Source organism: Mustela putorius, unplaced genomic scaffold (genome assembly GCF_011764305.1).
Source record: "Mustela putorius furo isolate JIRA1106 unplaced genomic scaffold, ASM1176430v1.1 tig00004039_pilon_pilon_pilon, whole genome shotgun sequence".
NCBI classification, from domain to species: domain Eukaryota; kingdom Metazoa; phylum Chordata; class Mammalia; order Carnivora; family Mustelidae; genus Mustela; species Mustela putorius.
The window spans coordinates 2,105,750-2,129,655 of NW_025422174.1; the positions used below are offsets into that span (position 1 = coordinate 2,105,750).

Below are 23,906 nucleotides of genomic sequence, written 5' to 3' on the forward strand. Positions count from 1 at the left end.
TTTTAAGTAGGGGAAGGTTGCCGGCTGACATTTGTAAAACATCACTTTGGACCCAGAGTAGACAATGGAGTGGAAGGGACCGGAAGAGAAGACAGTGACAGAGGGCCATTCTATAGTGCCAGCAAGAGGGGACGGCACACTGATCGGACTTAGGGACCACGAGGGAAACGGAGAGAAGGGGCCAGACTTGGGCTCCACTTTGGAGGAAGAATCAGTGGGAATTCAAGTCAGGAACTCAGAGAAGCAGGCGAGCCTTGTGTATCCATTTGGACTATCCTGAAGCCACGGGCCTTGGCGAGGCCACTAAGAGATGCAGTGGGCGCAGAGCGGAAAAGCGTTTGCACCAAGCACGAGCCCCTCCCGCTCTCTTCCACTGAAGTGACTGCGCTTTCGAGCCCAGACTCCACGTGCAGTTCCTCCGGGTGCGACTGCAGCCGCGCTCCCCGACTCCACGGCGGTGTGGCCGGGGCAACTTGCCTGTCCTCCTTGTGCCCTGGTTTCTCATTGAGCAAATGCGGAGAGGAACTCGAGGCTCCCGTAGGGACGGGCCAAGGGATGTCTGCGGCCCGGCCCGTGCGCTGTGGGTCTTTAATCAACCCCAGTGAAACTGTGTGGTCCCGAGAGGCAGTTATGACTGGAGGTCCCGGGCCCAGTAAATAGGACGACCATCGGGGAGACCCCGTGCCAGGGCGTCAGCGGTAATCCTGCACACACAGGGCTGGGCCCACAGATCGGGCAGCCTGCGGGAGACGGCGGCCTCCTGTCCCAACCTTGGGGCCCAAAATTTAAAACCCCGATCCCACCAGAACCTCCGGCCTATTGTGTAGCAAAGCTCACCCAGCCTCTGCTGAACAGAGGAAAAGGAAAGTCATCCTGAGAACCAGTCCCAGTCAAACCCAATGACGCTTTTTATCGCCCCGGTAGGCTCTGTTCTGTATACAGCGCCTACAGACTCAAAGCAGGAAGCAGAGCAGGAAACGCAAGGCCAGAGCCTCCCAGGGGCCATGACCTATGGGACCTGTTTCTTTCAAGGTCCCAGAGCTGCTGGTCTTAGCGGGCTGTCACCACCCAGTCTAAACCTGGGGACGGTGGTGTTTCTCAGCTACCTAGCATCTCCCCTGCTTTCCTTTCAGTAACGACGCTGAGCTTCTCCCGGGAGGACTGCCTCCCTGCCCTGCTGTGGCATCTCAGTGTAACTGGCATTCAGGTGCCCACCTCCCTAGCCAGGCTGGCCAGCAGCCTTCCTCTCCTGGGATGGTGTGTCTCCAGCAGAGTGACAGGAGGGCCAACCAACGAACCAACACTGCCCCCTGCTCCCCCGAAAAGATGACATCCTTGGTGCTCATGCATTCTGGATGCCACCTAAACCCCCAGCGTGGCCATTGGGGCTGCCCCTTCTGGCCTGGGGGCGGGGGGACCGTCAACTGACCAGCTACCCCAAGACTTGCAACAAAGTTCTTTGTTAGAAATTGCCAAAGTGAGCCAGACTCCCACTTCTTCTGCCGACAAGCCCATCCTACGGATTATCCACCCTCCAGTTCTATTTTTCAGGAGCCAGAGAAACTGATTTTCAGAGAAGACAGGCAAGTTGCCAAAGGCTACCGAGTCAAGGTCAGAATGTGGGTCCCCAGGACTGAGGTTCCGAGAGCTCGCCTTTCTTGTTTCCTCGTCTTTAAATGGGAATATCTACTTCTTAATGGTATCGATCCTATGACAATAACAATATTGGCAATAACAACAATAACAAGCACAGTAAGAACTGATGTTTTGGAGCCTTCTGGAAGAGCCAGGCGTGGCGCTGCATTTGATCCTCGTGATATTGTTGCAAGAGAAGGGCTATGACTGTGCCACGTGACAGATGAGAAACTAAAGGAGAGGTCATGTGAGTCGCCCGCGCTCACGAGGCTGAGGTCACGTGAGTCGCCCGCGCTCACGAGGCTGTAGATGGTAAGCTTCGAACACGGGCCTTTCTGCTTCTCAAGCCTGTGTCCCACTAGATATAAATAAAGTTATACATAGGATGCCCCGTGCCTGGCAGGGGGCAGGAACTGAAAGTACGGTGAATGTTTTCATTTTTATACTTTTTCAGAAAAATAAATAACTTGTTCTTTGGAGTTGAGAATACCAGTACAGGGGAGGAAATTTTAAAAGGTGCCAACGAGCGCCCAAGGGAAGTTGTCCACAAGTCACCTCGGTGCCTTGCCCACCCGTATACAGAGGCCAAAGCTGTCCCCAGTTTCTCAGGCCCCTCCTGGAGGGAACTAACAGAGACGCTGAAGCACAGAAGAGGAAAGGGCACTGGGCGGGGCGGCCTGCCTCCGCTCACCTCCAGCCTCTGTGTCCGACATGCAGGCGGAGACAGGAGCAAACACCAGCGCTCTCTTTCTTCCTTTTTGACTGTTAGGTATTTAAAGGACAGGAAGGTTTGGTGTTGGTCGGGAAGCAGGACGCTGAGCGGGTGTGGGCCTGGGGCCTGAGTGGGGCTATGAACACGGCCCCACTACCTTCTAGGAGCGTGACCTTGACTAATTCATATTCCTCCCCAGGCCTTAGTGTCTTTGTCTATAAAACGAAGGCAATGGCCTCAATGACCCCCAGGGGTCCCACATTTGGCAGTGCCTGGGGTAAACTCCAGGGTGGAGGAAAGGGGACTCCACTTTGCTCCCCCTCCCAAGAAAACCCCACAGAGCAGGGCTCCGGGAATGAGCTCGGCAGATGGCCGGGGAGGCCCTCACCGGGACCTTTCCCTCAGGCTCCTCCTACTTTGCCCAAATGAACGACAGAGGAAGATTCTATTCTTCTTCCCCTCCCCAGACCTGTATCACCCGCACCTGCACCACAGCCCTATTGTGGGCAGAGAAAATGCATCAAAATACGAGGCCGAGCCACACTCGGGTACTGCTGCCACTTACAGCGAAGCTCCTGTTGACCAGGTGGCCTGGCTCCCCAGGCGTGTCCGTGGTCCGGACATCCACGTCATGGGGCGACACATAAAGCTTGGTGTTGTGCAGGTCAAAGAACTCCACTTCCGTGAGACCCACCCAGGACGCATGGCCCCAGTTGGACAGGATTTCCAAGGTTACACAGATAGCATCTTCGATGTCTCCGCCTTTTATTCTCAATTTATCCTTAACAAAGAGAAAAGAATGCCAAAGGATCAAAATGGGACAGGCTGGATTCAGCTTATCACTAAGCAACAAGTTAATTTAGCCACTCAGGGCCTCAGTTTCCCCAGTCATATGAGGAGGGTAAGAATGCACCCTTACACACGGTTATTACCAAGATTAAAAGAGCTCCTATTTGTCAGGCACTTAAAATATTATTACTGGGGGCGCCTGGGCGGCTCAGTCGGTGAAGCGTCTGCCTTTGGCTCAGGTCATGATCCCAGGGTCTTGGGATCAAGCCCCATGTGGGGTTCCTTGCTCAGCAGAGCCTGCTTCTCCCTCTCCCTCTGCCCCTATCCCCAATCTACTTGTGCTCTCTCTCTCTCAAATAAATAAATACAATCTTTAAAAAAACACATAGTTACCGTGGAACCCCAGCAGTATTTTCTTTTTAAATATTTTATTTATTTGATAGAGAGAGATCAGTAGGCAGAGAGGCAGGCAGAGAGAGATGGAGAAGCAGGCTCCTTGCTTGCGGAGCAGAGAGCCCGATGTGGGGCTCGATCCCAGAACCCTGGGATCATGACCTGAGCTGAAGGCAGAGGCTTTAACCCACTGAGCCACCCAGGCATCCCCCAGCAGTATTTTCTGTAAGAGTTTGCAAATAACAAAAAATGTCTAAAAAGCAACAGATTCTGCCTGAACGTGCTCTTCATTCCCCCATCACTGAGTCTTTGTGGCCCACTGGCTGAACTGGGGACAGTATTATGGGCTAAATTATGTCCCCCAGCAAAATTCAGACGCTAAACCCCAACCCCAGTACCTCAGAATGTGGCTGTATTTGAAGACGAGGCTTTTAAAAGAGGTGACCCAGGTAAAAGGAGGCCATGAATGAGGCCCAAATCCAGTCCGACCCATGTCCTTCCAGAAAGGGGAGCGCTGCTCCCGAGACACACGGGGGGGGGGGGCGCATGTTCGAGAAAGACCGCGTGAGGACACAGCCAGAGGATGGCTCTCTGAAAAGCAGGAGAGGCCTCGGCAGAAACCACACCTGCCGACACCTTGCTCTTGGACTTCAGCCCGCACAAAGGTGAGAAAACGCATCTCTGTTGTTAGGTCATCCCGTCTGCGGTGTGCGGTTACGGCCGCCCTCGCAGATAAACTGGGTCGGTAACGCGGGACCCTGGCCAAGTCACTTGATGTCCCTCGGCCTGGCTGGGAAACAGGAGATGATGACATCATCTCTCTGACATCCCGTCGTGGAGACTAAGGGAGATCCGGACACCGGGGAAGGCTCTGCCACGCATCCTGGCCCCCAGGTGCGCTCCCTAAGGGTCCAGTTCTAGCCATTTCTCCCCGAGCTGATTCGAGTGCTGCCTCCTTCGTGGGTCGGCGGTCTGGTCTGGGGCTGCATGATGCCATCAGTAAACAGTCACGCTGCAGAATGGCTTCCCGAGGCCCCTGCGGGGCCTGACTGCAGTGCTGGTCGCCACGGATCAGTCGCTCATAAAATGGTGCATTCCCCGCGTGCACATGCCCTCTGTTAATTAGCACTGGTAATCTGCAACGGTTCTGTGAGCAGGGAGTTGAGCAAATGAACAGCAACTGTTCCCTACTTATTTTTTTAATTAATAGCCAGCGAGACGTGCTATCGCTCGCAGCGTGTGTTTGGACGCGCCTTGATTGCCACGCGATGGGGATGGGGACAGGGAGGGAGGGAAGGGGGGAGGTCAGCTCCCAGCTCCAAGAAGGGACACAGGGCTGGCTTTTGTCAGCAGAGCCCACAAGTGCTGTCCTTCTCTGCCACAGGGGGCTGTGCGGGCGTGAGTCCCAGGTGCACAGGACAGTGAGGACCCTCAACCCCTGGGACTGGGAGGTGGATGAACTTGTGCTGGGAGGGGCGCTGTCCTGCCAAGGTGAGCCCGAAGGAAGGCCCGGAGAGGCGGCACAGTTCACCTTGGCTGTTGGCAGCTCAGAGGAGGAGGCCCAGATGGGCGGCGGGCAGGCTGCCTCACAGAGGGGCTGCTGGATCGCACAACCCGCGCAATCTGAAACGTGTGAAGTCCTGCAGCGGGCCTTGGAAATGAAGAAGCTGAAGGGTCTATTAACTAAGGAAGTGTCACAACTTGCCAGGGTTGGGATTCGATGGCTTTCACCTGCTTCTGAATTGCTTGCTTTAGTTATAATCCCTCGTGGGGGTTGAAGGCAAGCGCTGGTTGGGCAACTCCTGGGCTCTGGCATTCACTGCCCCCTCCCCTGCTCTCACCAAGAACCTCTGATTTTCCGGTCGGAAAGTCACCCCTTCTCTTTTCTCGGCCACGAGGGTGGTCCTAGAGGAGGATGGGCCCCTTCCCACCCTGGGGAGGAGGAGCCTGACTGGTCCAATGAAGCAGTGTGGCTGGTCCCCTGAGCCACCAGGAGAGGGGGGCTCCGTGATGGGCCCAGGACCCCCTCTCGGTCCTGTGGGTGGTGGACATGCTCTATTCTCCTGACCATAGGGCCTGAGGGGATGAGAGCAAGAGGTGGAAACCAGTCCAGCTACTGAGGGTCCCAGGGAGACAGCAGAGCCGGGCCTGGGTGCTGAGGTGCGGACAGAGCTCCAGGATGCAGCTGAAATGGTGGAGACGCAGCGTGAGCTGCTGGATCAAGCCCCACCTGGTCCCCACTGTGGTATTTACTGTAAGAGTCTATCACCTCCTTCCCTTCATTGGATAATTCCATGTGCCCCAGGTTTTTTGTTCACCTTAAGAAGACTTGATCAACCCAGGCTCCTTTTAACGTGCCTCAGGTTTTACCACACTTAGGATCTTCATGGCTGAGAAAGCAACTGTTTCATGCAGGGGGCGTGGAGGGGTGGGGTAAAGCCTTGAATTTTCTCGATGTCTCTAGATGTCGAACTTCCAACTGATAATCTGCGGGCTCCTCCTTGCCGTAGGCCAGGCCATCGAGGTGCCTGTCCTCACAGCCTCATGGCAGCCTGTGGTCATGGATTATTTACCCAACGTGACAGCCGCACACTCCCAGGATCAGAGAGCCTAAGAGGTCTGTCTAAGGTTACACGCCCTCTAAACAATGGCACCAGACCGGAGCCAGAGCTCGGGTCCAAGCTGGCGTGGGGTTCTTTCTGCTGTCATGGGACTTCTCTGCGTGGCTCTGGGAGGGCTTACGTGGCCATTCGTGGGAGTGGTGAGTGCCTTGGGTAAAGGAAGGGCTGAGAAGGATATGAGGGGGACACATACCTTCTAACACAAAAGAAACGTGAACCCCCGTTACCCTTCCGCCCGGACGCTGCCTTGGCCTTTAGGTTCACGTGCATTAACATGTCGCACGGCTGCGGCTTTGCACGGTCGCACTGTCACAACAGACCCAATGGAGATGAACATCGCCCTTTTGCAGTTAACTCTGTCTCCTCGCCATTCTCATCCTGCATAATCGCCATAAGGATAATTCCCCTCCTTTTACACCACTGCATCGTGCTCATGTGTCATGCCTTCCCGATTAGCTCCGTTATCATGAGACATTTATGTTATTTCTGGTTCTTTCCTTCCTCATTCTTCCCTACTTCCAATCATGTCTGCAGCAGACCTCTTTGTGCCGGGAGCTTTGGCTTTGTGTTCAGCGATTTCCTTAGTGTGAGAAAGCAGGACCGCTGGGCCGGCAGGACCTATGTGTCTCTGAGGCTGTTCCTGAGCCCGGCCTTTCTGCTTTTCCAGAGGATTCCACCCATTTACTTTGCTGCCAGCTGGGAGAGCCTGCTTTGACCTTGCCAGTCCTAGAGGTTATCATAAAAAAAATCTGGGAGGGACACCTGGGTGGTTCAGTTCAGTGAAGCATCTGCCTTCGGCTCAGGTCATGATTCCAGGGTTCTGGGATCAAGTCCTGCTCATCGGGGGGCCTGCTTCTCCCTCTCCCTCTGCCGCTCCTTCTGCTTCTGCTTTTTTTTCTCTCCGGCAAATAAATAAATAAAATCTTAAAAAAAAAATCCTAGAGCTCAGATATCAAGTGGAACATGAAGGCTGCTCTAATCTGCATTTCCTGGTAGCCAGCGCTGTTGGACGTTCTCCTCTGGGCTTACCTGCTATTTATACTGCCTCTTGTGTGAACAGGCCTCTCTTTGCTGTGACCCCTGGTTCCATCCCATGCCTGCCTGGGTGCTGGGCGGGAGGGGGATGGAGACTCGGGCAGAGGGACGTTACGTTTACCCGTGTCACCATCCCCACCGCACGTGGATGATGGCACCGAGGGACCCTTCCGCCCTTGGCTTTCGGGCGAGATGCCGAATGCATCTAGAAATCCCTGTAAGTCAATGTTCTCACCTCTGGGTCTGGCACACACTCCTCCGTTGCTGAAGCCACCGTGCTGAGCCGGGCAGAGTCGCTTTCGATGGCCTGGAGCACTTTCAGAAGCGTTTGCTGCTGCCTGAAAGGGGGTTTTGGTTCAGCACACCGGCAGTGACAGATGGTTCGCACCAGGGAACAGACCCATCAGCACCAACTTTTCTAGCTCAGAAGAAGCTGCGGTTTGAGAAGAGAGTCCCTGCCCCACGTAGAGCTCAAAGGTGCGCATGGGCTGTTTCCCCCCTCCCCCCCTTTATAATAACCGGTAACTAGGCATGAAGGAAGAGCCAAGGAGAAGAAGCTGTCCGGGGCGAGATGGCATCAGACCGGAAAGACGGCTAAGACGGCGAAGCTGACTGGTAATGGCTTTTACCTTTTGAAGGGCTGTTAAAACCAACCAACCAACCAGGTGAAAGTCCTGAAGAATTTGCTTTCTGGACCTTTACTAAAAACCCCCACTACTCCTGGGCCACACACCTACTTTGCACCTCCTGTTTCTGGGACCACAGGCATTCCCCACTCAGCAGAGTGGGGTTTGCAAACGCACCCCACATGTGCTGTTTAAGGCGGGGGACCCTCAAGACCCCAGAGCACCAAGGATCTTGACGACGAAGAAAGCAGCATTGGGGGACGCGTGTGCCGCCCACAAACAGAGCTCTATCAGATGGAAGTACCCCCTCAGGGACTAGCCCTCTCCCGCGTGGAACCCGTGGGTTTGTACTCATGGCCGCCAGGGGACACAGCCCTGGTTTCCAGTCTGAGGACTGCAGACTCTTAGAGGGATGCCCGGGCCCCCTAACAGCGAGTTCACCACTGTCCGCTGCATGGGCTACTCTGGGGGGGTGGATAAGATCTTACACAGGATGGACGGAACCGGACTAGCAAAGACACTCCGGCAGGAAAGACATAAATTCTGTTCTGTGCTTTAGGGCCGGAGGGGGAGGGAGGGTCCGGTATACGGGAGCAGCTTTACGTGGGCCTGGGGTAACACAGGAGAAGCAAAGAGAAGGCGCAGACAACGAGACTCTCATCGCTGCATTGCTGCGGGGTTCTGGTTCTGTGTTGAAGCCACCTTGGTAAGTACCTGCTCCCCAAAAGGCCGATTCTGTCAATGGCTTGGCGGACGGCTCTGGCTCCCCCTGCTGCCCTGGACGGCTCCTGCGGGCTGGCCGGGCTGGTCGCGCTGGTGGCCGGGGCTGTAGGACGCTGCGGGGGAGGGGCATGGCAATGCTTAGAAGCAGGAAGAGGGAAAAGGACTGAGAGGGACCCAGTCTACAGGAGCTGGTGCGATCCAGGACCCCCCACCACGACCTCTGCAAAAAGACACGAGATCCCTGGTTCTTATGATCCGGGGGGTCTCAGCAAACGATCTCCTCAATCAGCTATTGAAAAATTTCTCTCATCAAAACCTTATCTCCCCCTCTCGGTCACACCCCTGCTCTGTTTGCTACAAAGTAACCAGACTCCGTGGAAGGATTCCAGTGACATCCTTATGGCCCTTTCATTCTTAATCCTCCTTTGACATTTATCATCTCAACTAGAAACGTGCTCCGTTCTCTATCTGCAAATGATTTTAGTTATTGGAAGCTCTGCGGGTCCGGGGTCGGGTTATCCAGAAATCATGCCTACGGGGTGGGCAGTCCGCAGACCAGTCGGAAACGTCAGCGGACGAGGAGAAGGAAGGGCCGGGAAAGACAGAACGAACAGGAGGGACATCTAAAGGAAACCTCAGTGGTGCTCTGGGGAGCTCCCTCCTCCCCTCCCCACCTCCTCCCCCTACCCGCTGGGGCCCCCCATCCCCACCACTAATCAGGTTCTTCCCACTTCAACGCACTCCCCTGTCCCTTCTACCTGCTGTTCCGTGCTGCTGGCTCGTTCCCTAAGACACAGGGCTCAGCTCAAACAGGACCCTCCAAGGGGCTTCCTCGGACCGCCCTCCCAGAGGGGAGCCACCATCTATTATCTTCTCCTCTTGTGTCTCTCTGCAGTCGTCTCTGTGTATTTATGGCTTTGTGTGCTAGTCTGCAAGCTCCCTGAGGCCAGGGGCTAATCTGATCTGACTGAGCCACCTCTGGATTCTGAGCACATGGCCTAGACTTGTGCACAATCTAACAAACACATTTCGGGGTGTGCTGTTCGTTCACGTCTGAGCTTGCTGGGGCCCTCTTTGCTGAGATAGGCCTGACTGACCTAGGTAGGTACAGATACAATTGATTTATTCAGGGTCCTAAGATCTGTTTTTGTGCTGTCTTGTCAGGAAGCAGAAACGTAACAAGGAACTGGAGTCCCCGGGCCTGAGTGAGTTCTGGCCCCCCCTCTCGGAACGCCAGGCAAGCTACTCCAGCCCAGGTTTCCCCATCCGTGAAATGGGCAGAAGGACACAGTGCTCAGGGAGCACCGGGCGTGCCTGCAGGGACCACAGCGGGAAGCTGTCTGGAGGTTCCTGGGTGCTGCTGGGGACAGTGGGCACAAGGTTTTGTTGACCTGCTCAAGTCCTCACCGACCTCAGGGCTCTTCTCCTTGCCCTTCGGCAGACTGGTCCACGGTTTTGCTGCTGGTCCCTCCATGTCCTAGAATGATATGATCACATGATCTGAGGTCAGAAGAGAGCCACCCACTGTGTACTCTGCACGGACAGACAGGGCACAGAGGCGCAAGGACCGTCCTGAGATCCCACAGACACGAATGTCAGGAGCAAAGGACTGAGCTCCAAGAAGACAGACAACAGGTACTGCTCGATGAACGCCCCAAAGGGCAGCCAGTGCTAGAGCCCGGGGAGCAGCTGGAAGTGTGCGGTGTGTCACCGAGGCGTGCCCAAAGCCTCCATCCTCCTGCCTCTTGTGCAAAGCTGAAGGTGCCGGACACAAACACAAACACCTGCCAGGCCAGGGAAGTTTCTGGAACAGGAGCAGTGGGTCAGGGGCAGGAAAACAGGGCAGATGAGAGTTCAGGATGCCTATGCAACATCTCCTTTTGCAAGTGCTGCTCAGACACTACCGGGTCCCTGGGGAGCCTCCTGTGGTCCCTGCCCTCTGCCCCTGAACGCACCTGCAGTGGGCTGGTGGAGGGCTCAGTCTTTCTGCCGAGGAGGGCCCTCTGCAGAGCTTCGTTCTCCACGTGGATGGCCCTGAGCACCGCTGAGGCGTCTTCCTCTCGGTCCTCAGCCTCATGCACAGGTTTTCGGGTGGCCGAGAGGGGTCTCTCGCGGCGGCTTCCGGGTCCTGCAGGTGGAAATGGGGTATGCCTTTAGACCGCATTCACGGAGTGCAGCTCAAAATCCGTTAGGCCTGAATCGAGGAGCATTCTATAAAACAACTGGCTTGTACTCTCCAAAAATGTCAAGGTCACACAAGACAAGGGGAAAAAAAAAAAAAAAGGCCCAGAGAGCAATTCCAAATTAAAGGAGACTGGGCAGACATGGCAGCAGGATGTGGTTTCAAACCTGGCACTGGATCCTGGGTGGGAAAACCCTGGCAGAAAGGACATTACTACAGCAAGTAGAGGAGCCCCAATACAGTGTGTGGCGTAGATAACGGTATCATAGTGATGCTTACTCTCCTGAATTTCCTTAGTGTGCTGTGCTCATGGGAAATGAATCGCCCCAGTCTTAGGAGATGCACACTGCAGTGTTTAGAGGTAAAGGAGAATGTGTCTGCAACTGAATCTCCAGTACACATCCACACACACATCCACACACAGATACACACAGAGCACAGACAGAAATCAGTGGGAACAGGGGGTGCCTGGCTGGCTCAGTCAGTTGAGCGCCCCACTCTTGATCTTGGGGTCGTGAGTTCAAGCCCCGTGTTGGGCCTGGAGCTTATGTAAAAGAAAACTGATCAATCACTCAATCCATCACCTGGGACAAAATGTTACCGGCCGGTGAGTGTGGCTGGAGGGTCTATGGAGGGTCAGCTGTGCTATCTTTGCAACTTTAAGTTTGAAATCGCATCTAAATAAAAAGTTGTAAGCTCTAACGAAGTACTTATGGGGACTAATATATGCTCTCGTGGAGACAGATGGGTATCTGGGAATATTTTACTTTATCCTGTTTTGCTTTTCCATGGGCAACAAGAATTGCAAAGACTTTACATCCCAATTTAAGAAAAAAAGCATTGCAATGCTGTGGGCGATTCCAGAAGTTCTAAGGAGAGGACAATTGGTTTTATAAAGTGACATGCAGACAGAGCCCAGTAAGACTGGCTGAATGAAATAAATAACGGTACGCCCACCCAACAGAGGGCTATGCAGCAAAGGAAAGCAGACTAAACTATCTGCAGATAAAATTAAACGATGACTCGAATTTCCTTCCTAATCATCTGGGCAGTGGGTGGGGATGTAGATGGAGAGACATTGGCCATCAATTCATGACTGCGAAGGCCAGGTAATGGACACACGGAGGTCACTGTAACGCCCTCTCAATTACTTATGTGTGGAATCTTTCCATATTAGGAAAAAAAAAAAAACTCCATTTAAAAATAGAACTGCCTGAAATGTTTCTATCAGAATGCTTAAAGAGGCTTTTCCCAATTGACTTTCATCCCCTCGGCAAATATTTCTTGAGGGCCACTGTGCCTGGCTCTGTCCTCGGCACTGGGGACCCAGCAGTGACGAGATGGATCGGGAACCCGGCTTTGTAAAGTAGGACAAGTAGCTGGGGGAAATGATCCACAAAACAGAGCGTTAGATGTCGGAAAATGTTACGGAGGAACAGGCAAGAGCAGAACAGAGTGGGGCTGCGGTGGGTGAGACTGTGGTCCAGGCACTAGCGTGGACACACCCGTGGGCAGTTGCTCCCGGAGCAGCCAGGTGCCGTGTGTGGGCTGACACGTTGAGACAGGGAGACAGGTTCAGGAGGCCCGAGTGGGGGATCACTCAAAGCCGTGGAGGTCACAAGCTTGCTACTCTGAGTGAAAGGGAGAGCCATGGTAGGCTCTAAAGGAGGGGAGAACTTGACTTGACTTAGGTGCTGAGCTGGGGACAGAAGGGACTAGGTTTCTAGAAGTTTCCAGCTGCAGCCAGCGGGAGGCATGGCAGTGGCAGGGAAGGGACACAGACTGCGGTAGTGAAGGCAGGGCCCATGGGGTGGCCGGACAACGTGGGCGTGGCTGGGAGAGAGGAAGGGCTGAGTGACAAGGGCTCGGTGGAGCAGGTTTGGGAGCGGAGAGCAGGGGCTCAGGTTTGGACAGATTGGGCCCGAGATGTATGATTCGGGCATCCAAGTGGAGCCAACAAGTTGCACGTCCACACTCGAGTCTGAGTCTGGGAGCAGGTCTGTGCAGAGATTTGAATTCGGCAGAAGCGACTGGATTGTATCAACCAGCAGTCATGTCAAAGATGGACACGGACGCCGGCCTCTAACACACTGGGAATTCACGGGTGACCTCTTAGGATTTATGACACAGCATCCTTTGAATACTGAGTCCTTGAGCCCAACCATCCACGCTGAGTACTGAGCATTCCATGCGGCACTCGACCATCTACTACACCGTGTCAGAATGCTGCATCTGAAGGAATGTTCTAGCAGCCACATCCGGAACGGCCTTGGGAAGAGAGGAGTGGAAGCACGGCAGTTGCACCAGGCTGACTCCCTGTACGGCTGGGCACGGGGCTGATGGGAGACCCTGGGTTTTTATGGGAAAGCTCAACTAAAATGAGGGCCTATCAGTTTCTACCGGGCGCCCAGGGAGTGGCTGTGAATTTGAATGCCCCGTGCCAGGGCCGCAGCCCAGCTCCAGCCAGCAGCTGCCGTTTGAGCTACACTCTCAGCATGGTCTCCCCGCCCCCCCCCCCGAAAAGCTAGAATCGGAAATCTATGTGAAATCCCCTGAATTTTATGTATTTACAGACATATTCTGGTTTTTAAGAAATCTTATGAAGGCCAATAGAGCCAGAAGGGCTAGCCTACCCCAAGGCCACAACAAGTCCAAGCCACTCTCCCAGGAGGGTCAGGGGCACCCAAAGGAACCTCAAATGCCCGCGGCCGGCCGGCCAGGGCAATGAACAGTGAGTGGGTCATGTTCTGACTGCGAAGTGCTGCCTCTCGTTATTGCCTCAATGCTGCTCCCAGGGACAGAAGCGTAAGGAGCTGCTGGGCAAATGACCCGGGATTCTGCTCATCCTGGTCAAGGCCACTTTACAGCCTTCCTTATGAGGGACTTGGTCTGCTCTGCAACGGGGCCGGGTGGGCGGGGGGGGTGAGACGGTAAAACAAATACCCCAACAGAGCATAAAGGAGGACCGGCAGCAGCTCGGCATGTCCAGCTGACGGGGGGGGGGGGGGGTCCTTACTGGCGTGGAAATGCGGGTGGGTAAAAGGGATGCACACGGCCACGCGGGGCTCAGGTCCTGGGAGTAGCCAGGGGGACGGGGACGGGGAGGAGTCAAAGGAAGCCCAAGGACCTGGTCTTGAGCTACTCTGAAGCTGGAACAGAAAAATCCACACCCTCGCCCCCAGGGCAGCTGAAGTGGAAATGGGCTCCTGGCAAGGCCAAGGTTATTAATGACACAGGCTCTCGACCTCCTCTAAGCTGGGGAATGACGCGCCCCACCCCCACCCCGCCTCACGGAGCTCACAGTCAAGGGACAGAGGCAGACACGGATCAGGCAGGTGCACACTGGATCTACCGGCAGGTGGAGACAAGCGCTACGAGGAACAAAGTGGGGCAAAGGCCAGAGGTGACAGAGGTGGCAGGGAAAAAGACACTATTTGAGCCCCTTGGTTAGGGTAGGTGACACCTGAGCGGAGACCTGAAGGCAGCGGGCCCCGCGAATACCCACACAAGGAGGCCATTCCGCCTTGGCACCTGCCAAGGGAACAGCAGGTCCGAGGCCCTGCGGTGGGTGGGGCTTGCCAGATGAGGTATGGCAAGGCAGCCTGGAGTGGGCCGGAGGGTGAAGAGATCTCGGCCTTGGTTCTCATGTGGGCCCGAGGCCATGTCAGCCCAACAGGCCTCCTGCTATGACCCTGGCACCTGGCATGATGATTTTTGTCAAAATGTACAGAAAATGATTTCGGCCCCAAACTTTGTCAGTCTCGGTTTTTGTGAATATCACTACTGCGTCCTGTTCCCTCCACCATCTGCAGGAAAGCAGAGCTGAAGAATTCAAGGCTCGTTCTGATCCTATATGTGATTCTATAAATTAGCGACTGAGGTCATGTGTCAAGCTAAACACGTGTGCTCACGCTGTGACATGAGGGGGGGCAAACCGCCGTGTTGACGGGAGTCTTGGGCAGTGCCAGGACAAGCAGAACCTGCAATTCATGAGCTCCTCCTCCGTGGCCCACATGGAGCACGTATAAAGTCGTTCTAAAGGGAGCTGGGTGGCGACCCCTGCCTTTTTACCGTCTTTCCGTGGGCAAGTGGCCCGCCCTCTGTTGCCTCAATGGCCCGGGACCGGGGTAGAAGAAGGTGCCAGACACCACCACCTGTCCTTGGTTGCTGCAACCCTAGACTCACCTCTTCTTCAAAAAGGATACTGAGAGAGGCTTTTTCTTCCAGTGGGGTCCAGTTCTGGCTGCAAAAACACTTCTGCCCCAAGCATCTTTCCCTTGGGAGGGAGTGCTCCCCCCCGACAGCATGATCACCGCGAGCTGCCTGTGCCCTTTGAGTCATACTATGCTAAGATGATGCTTTTAGAAATTAAATCACCCTTTCTCTGAAGGTCAACCCTGAAGCTCCCCTACCAAAACCTTCCCCACCCATGGCTTTCCAGAAACATGGACACAGGGCGCTTGCATCCTCCTGAACCTCATCTCTGCTGATCAGTTCGTGTTCACTGAGCATTTCCGCACGACACATGAGGCAACCACCTTTTAACTCGTGTCGACGCTCTCATCGCTCACTTGGCCGAGCCCGTTTTGCACCAGCCTGAACACCACATGAGGGCGGATTTATTTTCGTCGTACACCTAGAGAATGGCAGATTTATTCACACAATAAATTTGTGCCACCAGCAAGAACCAAATTGCACATTTTAATTTATCCCACACTGCTCTTTTCTGGTCGAAAACCATCCCTCTCCCGTTAACTCCACTTGCTCTTTGCCTTGCCAAAACTTGCCTTCTCTCTCTCTCTCTCTCTCTCTCTCTCTCTCTCTCTCTCTGTCTCCCCAGGAAACAAAGAGCCTATCAAACACGGGAGATTTGCCGTGAATATAACACATGTCACGGGAGGAGAGAGGAGAGGGGTATGCGGGGCTGCCAGGCAGCTCACAGGCTGGGTGACTTGTTCCCACCTGCTAGCCAGGACTCTCGAAAAGCTCACATTCAGGGTCTCAGCAAAATTACCCCTCACCACACGTGCGGGGCCTCGGAGGTCACCTGGGAGTCCACTGAATGGGCGGATATTACATCTGAGAACAAGGTTCACGGAGAAGATCGTAAGCCAGCAGCCCGAAGGCCAAATCCAGCGGCAGATGTGTATTGTGCCACTTTCACTTTTTTTTCAAATTTGAAATAGATGCCAAGCTTTTTTTTTTTTTTTTTAAAGAGGAAATCCACCTGAAAATTGGAATTCCTGGTGTCTCCTGAAAAAATCATACGAGCTGCTAACCTCTGATTAGCATTCCCATGTGGCGATCCCAGGGCTGGAGCTGGGTAGCAGTGCCCCCGTTAGGCCGTGAGCCCTCTGGGTTCCATGGTGCACCCCCACTGGCCGTGGTCGGGTGCCCATTGGCCTGGAAACTGGGCACTGATTTGTGCAGTGAAAGATCCAGGGAAACAGCTGACTTAGCCCTCTTTTGTCCAGAGATGTCCACACTCGTCTCTAAAATCCAACTGGCAGGGGGACAGGGGGCTGGCTGCGCCGGGACAGAGGTCCACGCCTGAGTACTCCACACCGCCATGCATTTCACTGAAGTGCGGCCTTATCAGGCCACACGCTTCCTGTGGTGTAAGAGACGGTGACCAGTGTCCACTCATTCCTCCGTTCCCTGCTCGAGGTGGGTGGTGCAAGGGGTAGAGTCTGTTTCTCCAGCTGGGCTTGGCCTGGTGGCTTTCTTGGGCTAACAGGTCACTGGACGATTGTGACCAAGCAGAGTCTTAAAAAAGCACTTATGCTTTGGGGTGTGCCCTCACTGAGACCACCACATGCTGGCTAGTGAGACCACGTGAAACAGAGACGGGTCATCCCAGCTGAGGTCCACAGGCCAAGTGGCCTGCTGTCATCTGAGTGACCGGCCATCTGACACCATCCAGTCCACCTGCAGCGTCCTCAGTGGAAGTCAAAGGGTTGCTGTTTCAAGCCACTGATTTTGGGACAGCTCATTAGGTGGCTGTAAACAGCTGATAAACACGGCTCATCAGGGCCTGTGTTCTTTCATCTCCAGAGCTTCTCTGGGCCTCTCCATGGGCAGATGTCTATGACTCTACAGTTCTGTCTGTCTGTATGTATGCAGATGTCTGTCTGTAACTCTTATACTCATCCTCTTGCCACTAGCTCTTCTTTGCGCCGGGAATGCATATGATTTTCAAGGAACGCAATCAGGGCTCCCCATGCCGCCCTCACTGAATGGTTCCACTCTTTTCTCTTGGATAGGACGGTCCTTTGGTCCATAGCCTACCCCTGGAGAATGGGTAGCAAACATCTGTGTGCTTCAGAAGTCAGAAGTCAGTTGCTTCTGACTTCCCCGTAGCAGCACTCCGCTGCATAGCACCCAGGCTTTCCTTCGGGGAACCGGCCCTTCCCTACTCTTCTCGGGCTACAGAGTTTGGACAGATCTGACCACATTCCTGGCCCAGCCTAGGGCAAAGACAGAACTGCCTCTCCCAGACCATGCAGACTAGAGATCCGTTCAGGGGACAGCTGGCTCTCGGGCTCTGCTGGAATTATTAGGAAAGGAGCCGTCCCTGTCCCTAGGGTTGCTGAGCCGGTAAGAGAGAGCCTAGAGCCCCTGGGGGCCACCTGTGGGCTGTGCCTGAGACCAGAGACATGGTTCTCAAAGTGTGATCCCTGGACTGGCAATATTGGCACCACTGGAACTTGCCAGGTGATTAAAAGACTTAGGCTCCATTCTAGATGCACTGAATTAGAAACAGGCTGGGGCCCAAAAGTTTGTTTTCATTTGCTCTGCAAATAATTCTGATGCACGTTCCAAGTTTGAGACCTGCTGGACTAGAGAAGACTAGAGCTAAGTGATGACGAAAGAGCTTCCCGGTGGTATCATCTGGGCACCTGGATCCCTCCATGCCTGAGGCTAAATCTATAGTCCTGGACTTCCCAGGTCTGGGAGCAATACATGTTCCTTCATTGCTCCAGCCAGTTTGGGTTTCTGTCACTTGTGATTAATAAGGAACAATGACTAACTATGTTATAAGACTCAGGGCTTCGGCAGAATGGTCTTTCTGCCGCTGGTACCTGATAGAAATGCTAAGTGCGGGCTGTCAGGGTCCTCTAATTCAATCGCGCTGTGGGGTGTTACTTTATTTCTGTGGTTGGCAGCTTGTCTGAGAAAAGTGGTTCAGATACATCACTTCCCTAGAGCACTCTGACAACTCGGACAGTAAACTTCCTACATTAAAGACTGATGTTCTTTCACCCTCAAGATGACAACAGGTCTCTGGAAGTCTTGCGGAAAACTCATGGGTAGAGACTAGAGTGGCACAGGACAGAAGAACTGGTTCACTAGAACCACAACAGTCACAGTGACAGAGAGGAATTATGTTCTCACGCATCATAAGTACATTTAATTGACACAAATTCAAGTTTATGACCTTGGCCAAAGGCAAAGGGGCAAGGGGAGAAATAGCTCTTTAAAGAGTGCAGGCGGTAGGTGGTACTTCTGGTAATGTTAATGCAGACCAACTCCTCCTTGGAGCACAGCTAGAAAACCTGGACCAAATATTATACAAATATGTCTGAAACAAAGAAATGTGTTTGAAGATGTGGAGAGTGAACAGAGCTGTGAAGGATTACAGGGTCAAAAGCACACAGGAGAAGGAAACCCAGAGAGGGAAGTGTTTTCCCTCAAGGAGCTATTGCCCCTGATGTGAGCTGCCGCAAAGCTGGGAGGCTGGGCAGAGCTGGTGACAGACTTGAGGCCACAGCCGGAGAGTCAGCATGACTTGCAAAGAGCCAGGAGTGCAAAGCTCAGAAAGGTTAACAAGATGGGCGATCTGAATTACTACTACGTAAAATTAAAAATAATAGCAATCATAATAATGATGATACCATCATCTAGTGAGGCTTAAGACCTAGAAAGAATTAAAAAGCATGACAATAACAGCATTGAAGTCAGGAGGGGAGTGAATGGGAGTTGCGGAGTTGTAAGGTCCTTCCACTGAAGGGGAAGCCGTGTAAACTTGCTAATAATCTAAAGTAGACTCAAATAAGTCAAGACTGCATGTTGCAATCTCGGATAATGACTGAAAGAATAATAAAAGGATGTAGAGCTAACAAGCTAATAGAGAGGGAAACGAGGAACAACAGAAAGTAATCAGTTCAAAAGAGGGAAAGAAAGGAAAGAAAGAGGACCATAAAACAGGCAGAACCAATAAAAAGCAGACAATACGATAGTAGATTTAAACTCAAGTATATCAGCAATTACATTAAATGTAAATGGACTAAATGTGCCCATTAAAACATGTAGATTGTTTAGAGGATAAAAATAAAACCCAATTACATGCTGCTTACAAGAGACAAACCTCAACGTAAGGAAGGAGAAAGTTGGAAAGCAAAAGGACAAAAAGAAGACACACCATGGAAACAGTGACCACAAAAGAAAGCTGGTGGGCTTTAGGGCAACAAGCATCACTGGATTGAACAGGAGACACCATGGTGATAAAAGGTTCCATTCACCAGGAAGACGTAAAGAGGCTCATTGGTGCATGTCCCCCAGAAGACAGCCCCCCACAAATATAAAGCATGTGAGCAGTCCAGATTTTGCCTAGAAAGGGTGAGCTGATTTGATTCCACGGTCCTCTCGGGAAGTCTCAGGTTCCTTGTGCTTCTGGGGGCGTGAACATCCAGTGCCCTTAGCATAATGCCAATGTCTAAAAACACACATTTTCACTGTAGCGCAGACCCTAAACGAAGCCACCTGCTTCATCTGAGACTCAGCCAAGAAGCTGGGATTGGACCCGCCCTGGAGGAGAGACGATGCTCTGGGGCTTACTGGAGATGATAGGGGTGGTCTGTGCAGAGCCATATACACTCACGGAAACTACCTCTCATCATCAGTTTGAGGGATTTCCACGAGTTTCTTGGGCCACCGCCTGCACTTTTTCTGACCTTTAGAACCAAATCCCCGTGTGAAGAGCGGCTCCACTGTAGTGCAAGGGTGGTGACCATGCTGTGCTTTTTGACTTTCTTCAAATTTAGCTTATGTAGGGGCCAAGGATATTTGAGAGGCTGAGCTCTAAATCTGTTCAAAATGAAGATTCCATGACCTCAGACAGTGTCCTTTTGCAGGGAGACGATGGGACAAATGGCTCCAAGAACCTAGTACCAGGGACAGCTGGTCATCTGGTTTTCATCAGAGGGACCCAGTGACATATGTTTATATGTTTACATGAACACATAGGCTCCTTTGCCACGGTGCCCAGGAAGCTCAGAGTCACTCCTGAACTCCCTCACAAGCCTTTTGTTCACCCCCTGGCTTCCTACTTTTTCTCCCCTCGTCTTCTCTTCACTCTCGTCTCCTCGTGTATTTGTCAGTCTTGCACCACACACTGCATGTAATTTGTTAGAACATTCCAGAACTTTCTGGAAAATGGCCAATTATAAATTAACGAAGCTCTTCTTTGCAAAATGCTGTCCATGAAGGTATGGGTTATGGGTTGAATTGTGTCCCCATAAAAGATGCTGAAGCCCTAACCTCCCAGGCCCTATCAGTGTGAGCTTATTTAGTATTTGCAGATGCTGGGGCTAAGATGATGTCACTAGGGTGGGCATAACCTAAAGCAGGCATTTAATAGACAAAGCCACCCAGGTGTCCCTCAAAACTCTTTTAGTTGCTACATGGTTTTTAAAATATTAACAGTTGGGGTGCCTGGGGGGCTCTGTCGTTTAAGCGGCTGCCTTTAGCTCAGGTTGTGACCCCAGGGTCCTGCATGGAGGATCGAGTCCCGCATTGGGCTTTCTTGCTCAATGGGGAGCCTACTTCTCCATCCACCTGCCTCTCCCCCTGCTTGTGTATGCCCTTGTGCTCACTCGCTCTCTCTTTAATAAAGGTTTAAATAAAATCTTAAAAAAAAATACTGTTATATATTTACATCAAAGAATATTAGAAAAAATATCACAAGTGACTCAACTCTGACTTTTAGGCATGTTTTCAGTTAGGACCAGGCTGATGTGGATATGTAGTAAGCAAAGAGCATTTTAGTTGACACAGGAGGGACCACTCACGCAGTGGAGTAGTTAAGAAAACAGAGTCTATGGTCAGGTTTTCTCTCTTTCTTTGTAATTAATTAATTAATTAATTAATTAGAGGAAGAGAAAGCGCACAAGCAGGCAGAGAGGCAGGCAGAGTGAGAGATAGAAGCAGGCTCCCAGGACCCCAGGATCATGACCTGAGCCAAAGGCAGATGCGTAATCAACTGAGCCACCCAGGCACCCCTGCAGTCAGGTTTTCAAACACTGATTTCATCGCTCACTGGCTGTGTGACTTAGGGCAAATTCCTCAACTTCTCTGTGCCTTGGTTTCCTCTGTATAACAGTTGTTGCTAACAGCGGTGTCTAGTTCACGGAGCAGTTTAGATGGTTAAATGCAAGATTATATGTCTGGTATAAAACATGGCTTTTTGGGGTCAGTGCTTTGTAAGTGCTGGCTCTTCATTTTATTACCTAGTCATGGAAACTCTCGTGACCGTGGCAGGCACATTAAGGAGGGAAGTCCGGTGATCCCAGCAGGATGGGTGGGAAGGTTGCTGGATCAGCAGGGTCCTGCTCGCACTCTACCAGGGGCTCAGGAAGGCTTCCTGCATGGTGGCACACTACTCTGGAGTGTAGAGCAACTCATTCTGGAGGAACTTTCTGGAAACCCTTTCTAATTTTTTCACAAAGAGTCGACACCAGCAGTATACACTGGAGTCTTGGCCACTGAAGCAGTGGTCAGTGGAGCTAGTTTGGATGTCAAAGAGCCACCACCACCTGGGATTGCCACCCACACTGTCCACTGGCCGCTGCGGCTCTGAGGGCTGACCCAGCCTTCACCTTGTCCCCGTGTCCCTTCTCTCTCTCTCCTTCTGGCTTCTTCCGACCAAAGCAGATAGATCCAAAATTCACCAGGTTTTCCTGACACCATGTATCTTACTCTTCACCTGCATAGACGGTATCTCAGATTATCTAATTGCACACAGGACATCTCGAACCCTATCAGCTGCTTTGACCTTGACATGCCCTTGTCAACATACCACTTCCAGAGCAAATCCCTTCCTAAGTCTACCTTCCTCAGGCTCCATGCTGGTGACTTCCCAGGCTCTGGCTCTTGCCATCAAGTCCCAGGGACAAGTTTGGTTCTAGCTCTACTACTGGATTTTGGCTTTTCGTGTTGGTGGGATGCGGACATCTCCACCACCCGCAGGCTCAGTCTGGCTGCATGCCCAGGTCACTCCCTGCTGAGGCAGGACAGAGATCAGACCCCACTCTTCCTGCAGCGGGCTTAGCTCCGAACATGACCTGTCCAGACACAGAGCCCAGCTCCAGGCACCCGGCTTGCTTGAGTCTCCTTTGCTAGTGGCACAGACCCAGAACCTACACCAGACAAGCGACAAGTCCGGGATCCCCTGTCACTGCTGAGTCTCGGCTCTCCCTGCCCTATCACAGTGGGTTCCCCACTGCCCAGCTTCTTAACCTGGCTGTTCAGGGTAAATCACAACTAGTCTCATCACCAAGCTAGACTGCTATCAGGAATCCAGCCACTGGTAAGACTCAGAGACCGAGTCACCACCTTTTGCATCCTGCAGTGGGCTCTTCCCTGGTCATCCCACAGCCACCACAACTCCCAACAGGCCACACTCCATGTGGCAGCCGGAGGGACCTTGTTCAAATGTAAAGCAGCTCATAAAAGCCTCTGCTCACCTGTGACTCCATCTTAGCTGCCCTCCCCTCAGCAGCTATGCTCTGGCCTCTAGCCTTCTTTCTGATTCTTGAGCTAACTGAGCAACTCTTTCCTACCCCAGGGCCTTTGCACAGGCTTTCTCCTCTGCAAAAGGCTAGTCCTTGACCTCACCATGTCTCAGCTCACGTCTCCCTTCCTCAGAGAGGCCTCCTCTAAGCACGCTGCCCAGCCATCACCCAGTTGCTGTCTTGGTGGTGGTTGTCACCACCACCACCCCATCTTCGTGTTTGTTTTCTATCCCTGCCCACTGAAATATAAACACCAAGACAGCAGGAACAGTGTGTTGCTCCCTGGGTCACCAGGGCCTGGACCAGGGCTGGCACAGGGTAGATGCTCCATACACAGGTTGCTGGTGAGGTCAGAGAAGACAGCAAATGACCTGCTGCCTTGCCTGGAAACGCATCCAGGACTTGACCGGGCTAGAGGGGAGGACGCCATGACTACAGCCCCAGGCCTGGGCCCTGGCGCCCGGCTTCCCTGGCTGGCCTCGTCGGTGGGCCAGGCCACAGCCCCAGGATGCTCACGGCCGGCCCCAATGGCTCCCCCAAGTTCCCATCCTGCCTATTACTCTCGGCAGGTCACTTCCAGGTCTGCAACCTCAGTTTCCTCATCCGTGAAATGGGAGAAGGGGGCAGCAGCAGCTGCCCGGCACCCACTCCATCTGCTTCTGGTGACAGCACCTGTATCTCCCTCCCGGAAGTGCCCCTGACTTAAGCTGGGGATGACAGTGGCTCTGAGGCTTGGCTGGCATTTGTGTGAACGGTGCCAGCTGACTCCACCGAGCAGCTGCTCTGAGCCAGGTGAGCCTCTCTCCAGCCCTTTTAGCCTTATAGCAACCCCCAGATGAGGGTATCATTCTTATCCCTGCTGGGCAGATGGATGACGGAGGCCCAGAGAGGTTAACCAAACTGCCTGAGGTCACAGAGCTACTAGGTGCACGGGCAGGACTTAAAGCAGGTATGCAGGCTTGCTTTCTGCCAGGGCTGCTGGGCTGCTGGGCTGCTGGGCTGCAAGCCCAGGGCCGCGGAGGGCCCTCCCATCACCCCTAAGAAAAATAAAATTACTTGCTACCCAGAATGCCTTGTCTCATATTCATGTGTCTTTTCCTTCAGCTGGAGTTTGGGTTGTGATGGCAACTGATCAGTAATGCTGGGCTGGTGTCCTGCCCACAGTCTGTCAGCTAGACCTCAGCCTGCAACTCTAGCTCTGGGCTCCGCTGGCCCTGGGAGGGCTGTGGAAGAGCCCAGCTCCCTTGGCCTAGGGTGGGGAGCAGTGGTCCCACACGGGGGCTTATGTTCAGCTCTGCCCCCCGAACTCCCCAGCCAGGAGGGTACTCCACTTGCGCAGTGAACTTGCTTGGTGATAAAGCCCGTTTGGGCTCCTTCCCTTTGCTGCCCCCTAAGCAG

At 53.2% G+C, this 23,906-nt stretch overlaps 1 protein-coding gene across 4 annotated transcripts in view; it reads right to left on the reverse strand.

The window, feature by feature from the left end:
• KATNIP (katanin interacting protein) overlaps window positions 1-23,906 on the reverse strand; it is a 172,676-nt gene that overhangs the window by 55,956 nt on the left and 92,814 nt on the right. For all 4 annotated transcript variants that reach the window (XM_045072506.1, XM_045072505.1, XM_045072507.1 and 1 more), the window contains exons 10-14: window positions 10,490-10,662; window positions 9,946-10,011; window positions 8,526-8,647; window positions 7,421-7,523; window positions 2,913-3,128 (exon numbers count right to left, since the gene is read on the reverse strand). In XM_045072506.1, coding sequence (XP_044928441.1) covers window positions 2,913-3,128; window positions 7,421-7,523; window positions 8,526-8,647; window positions 9,946-10,011; window positions 10,490-10,662 — 680 coding nt within the window. The remainder of the gene's footprint in view (window positions 1-2,912; window positions 3,129-7,420; window positions 7,524-8,525; window positions 8,648-9,945; window positions 10,012-10,489; window positions 10,663-23,906) is intronic.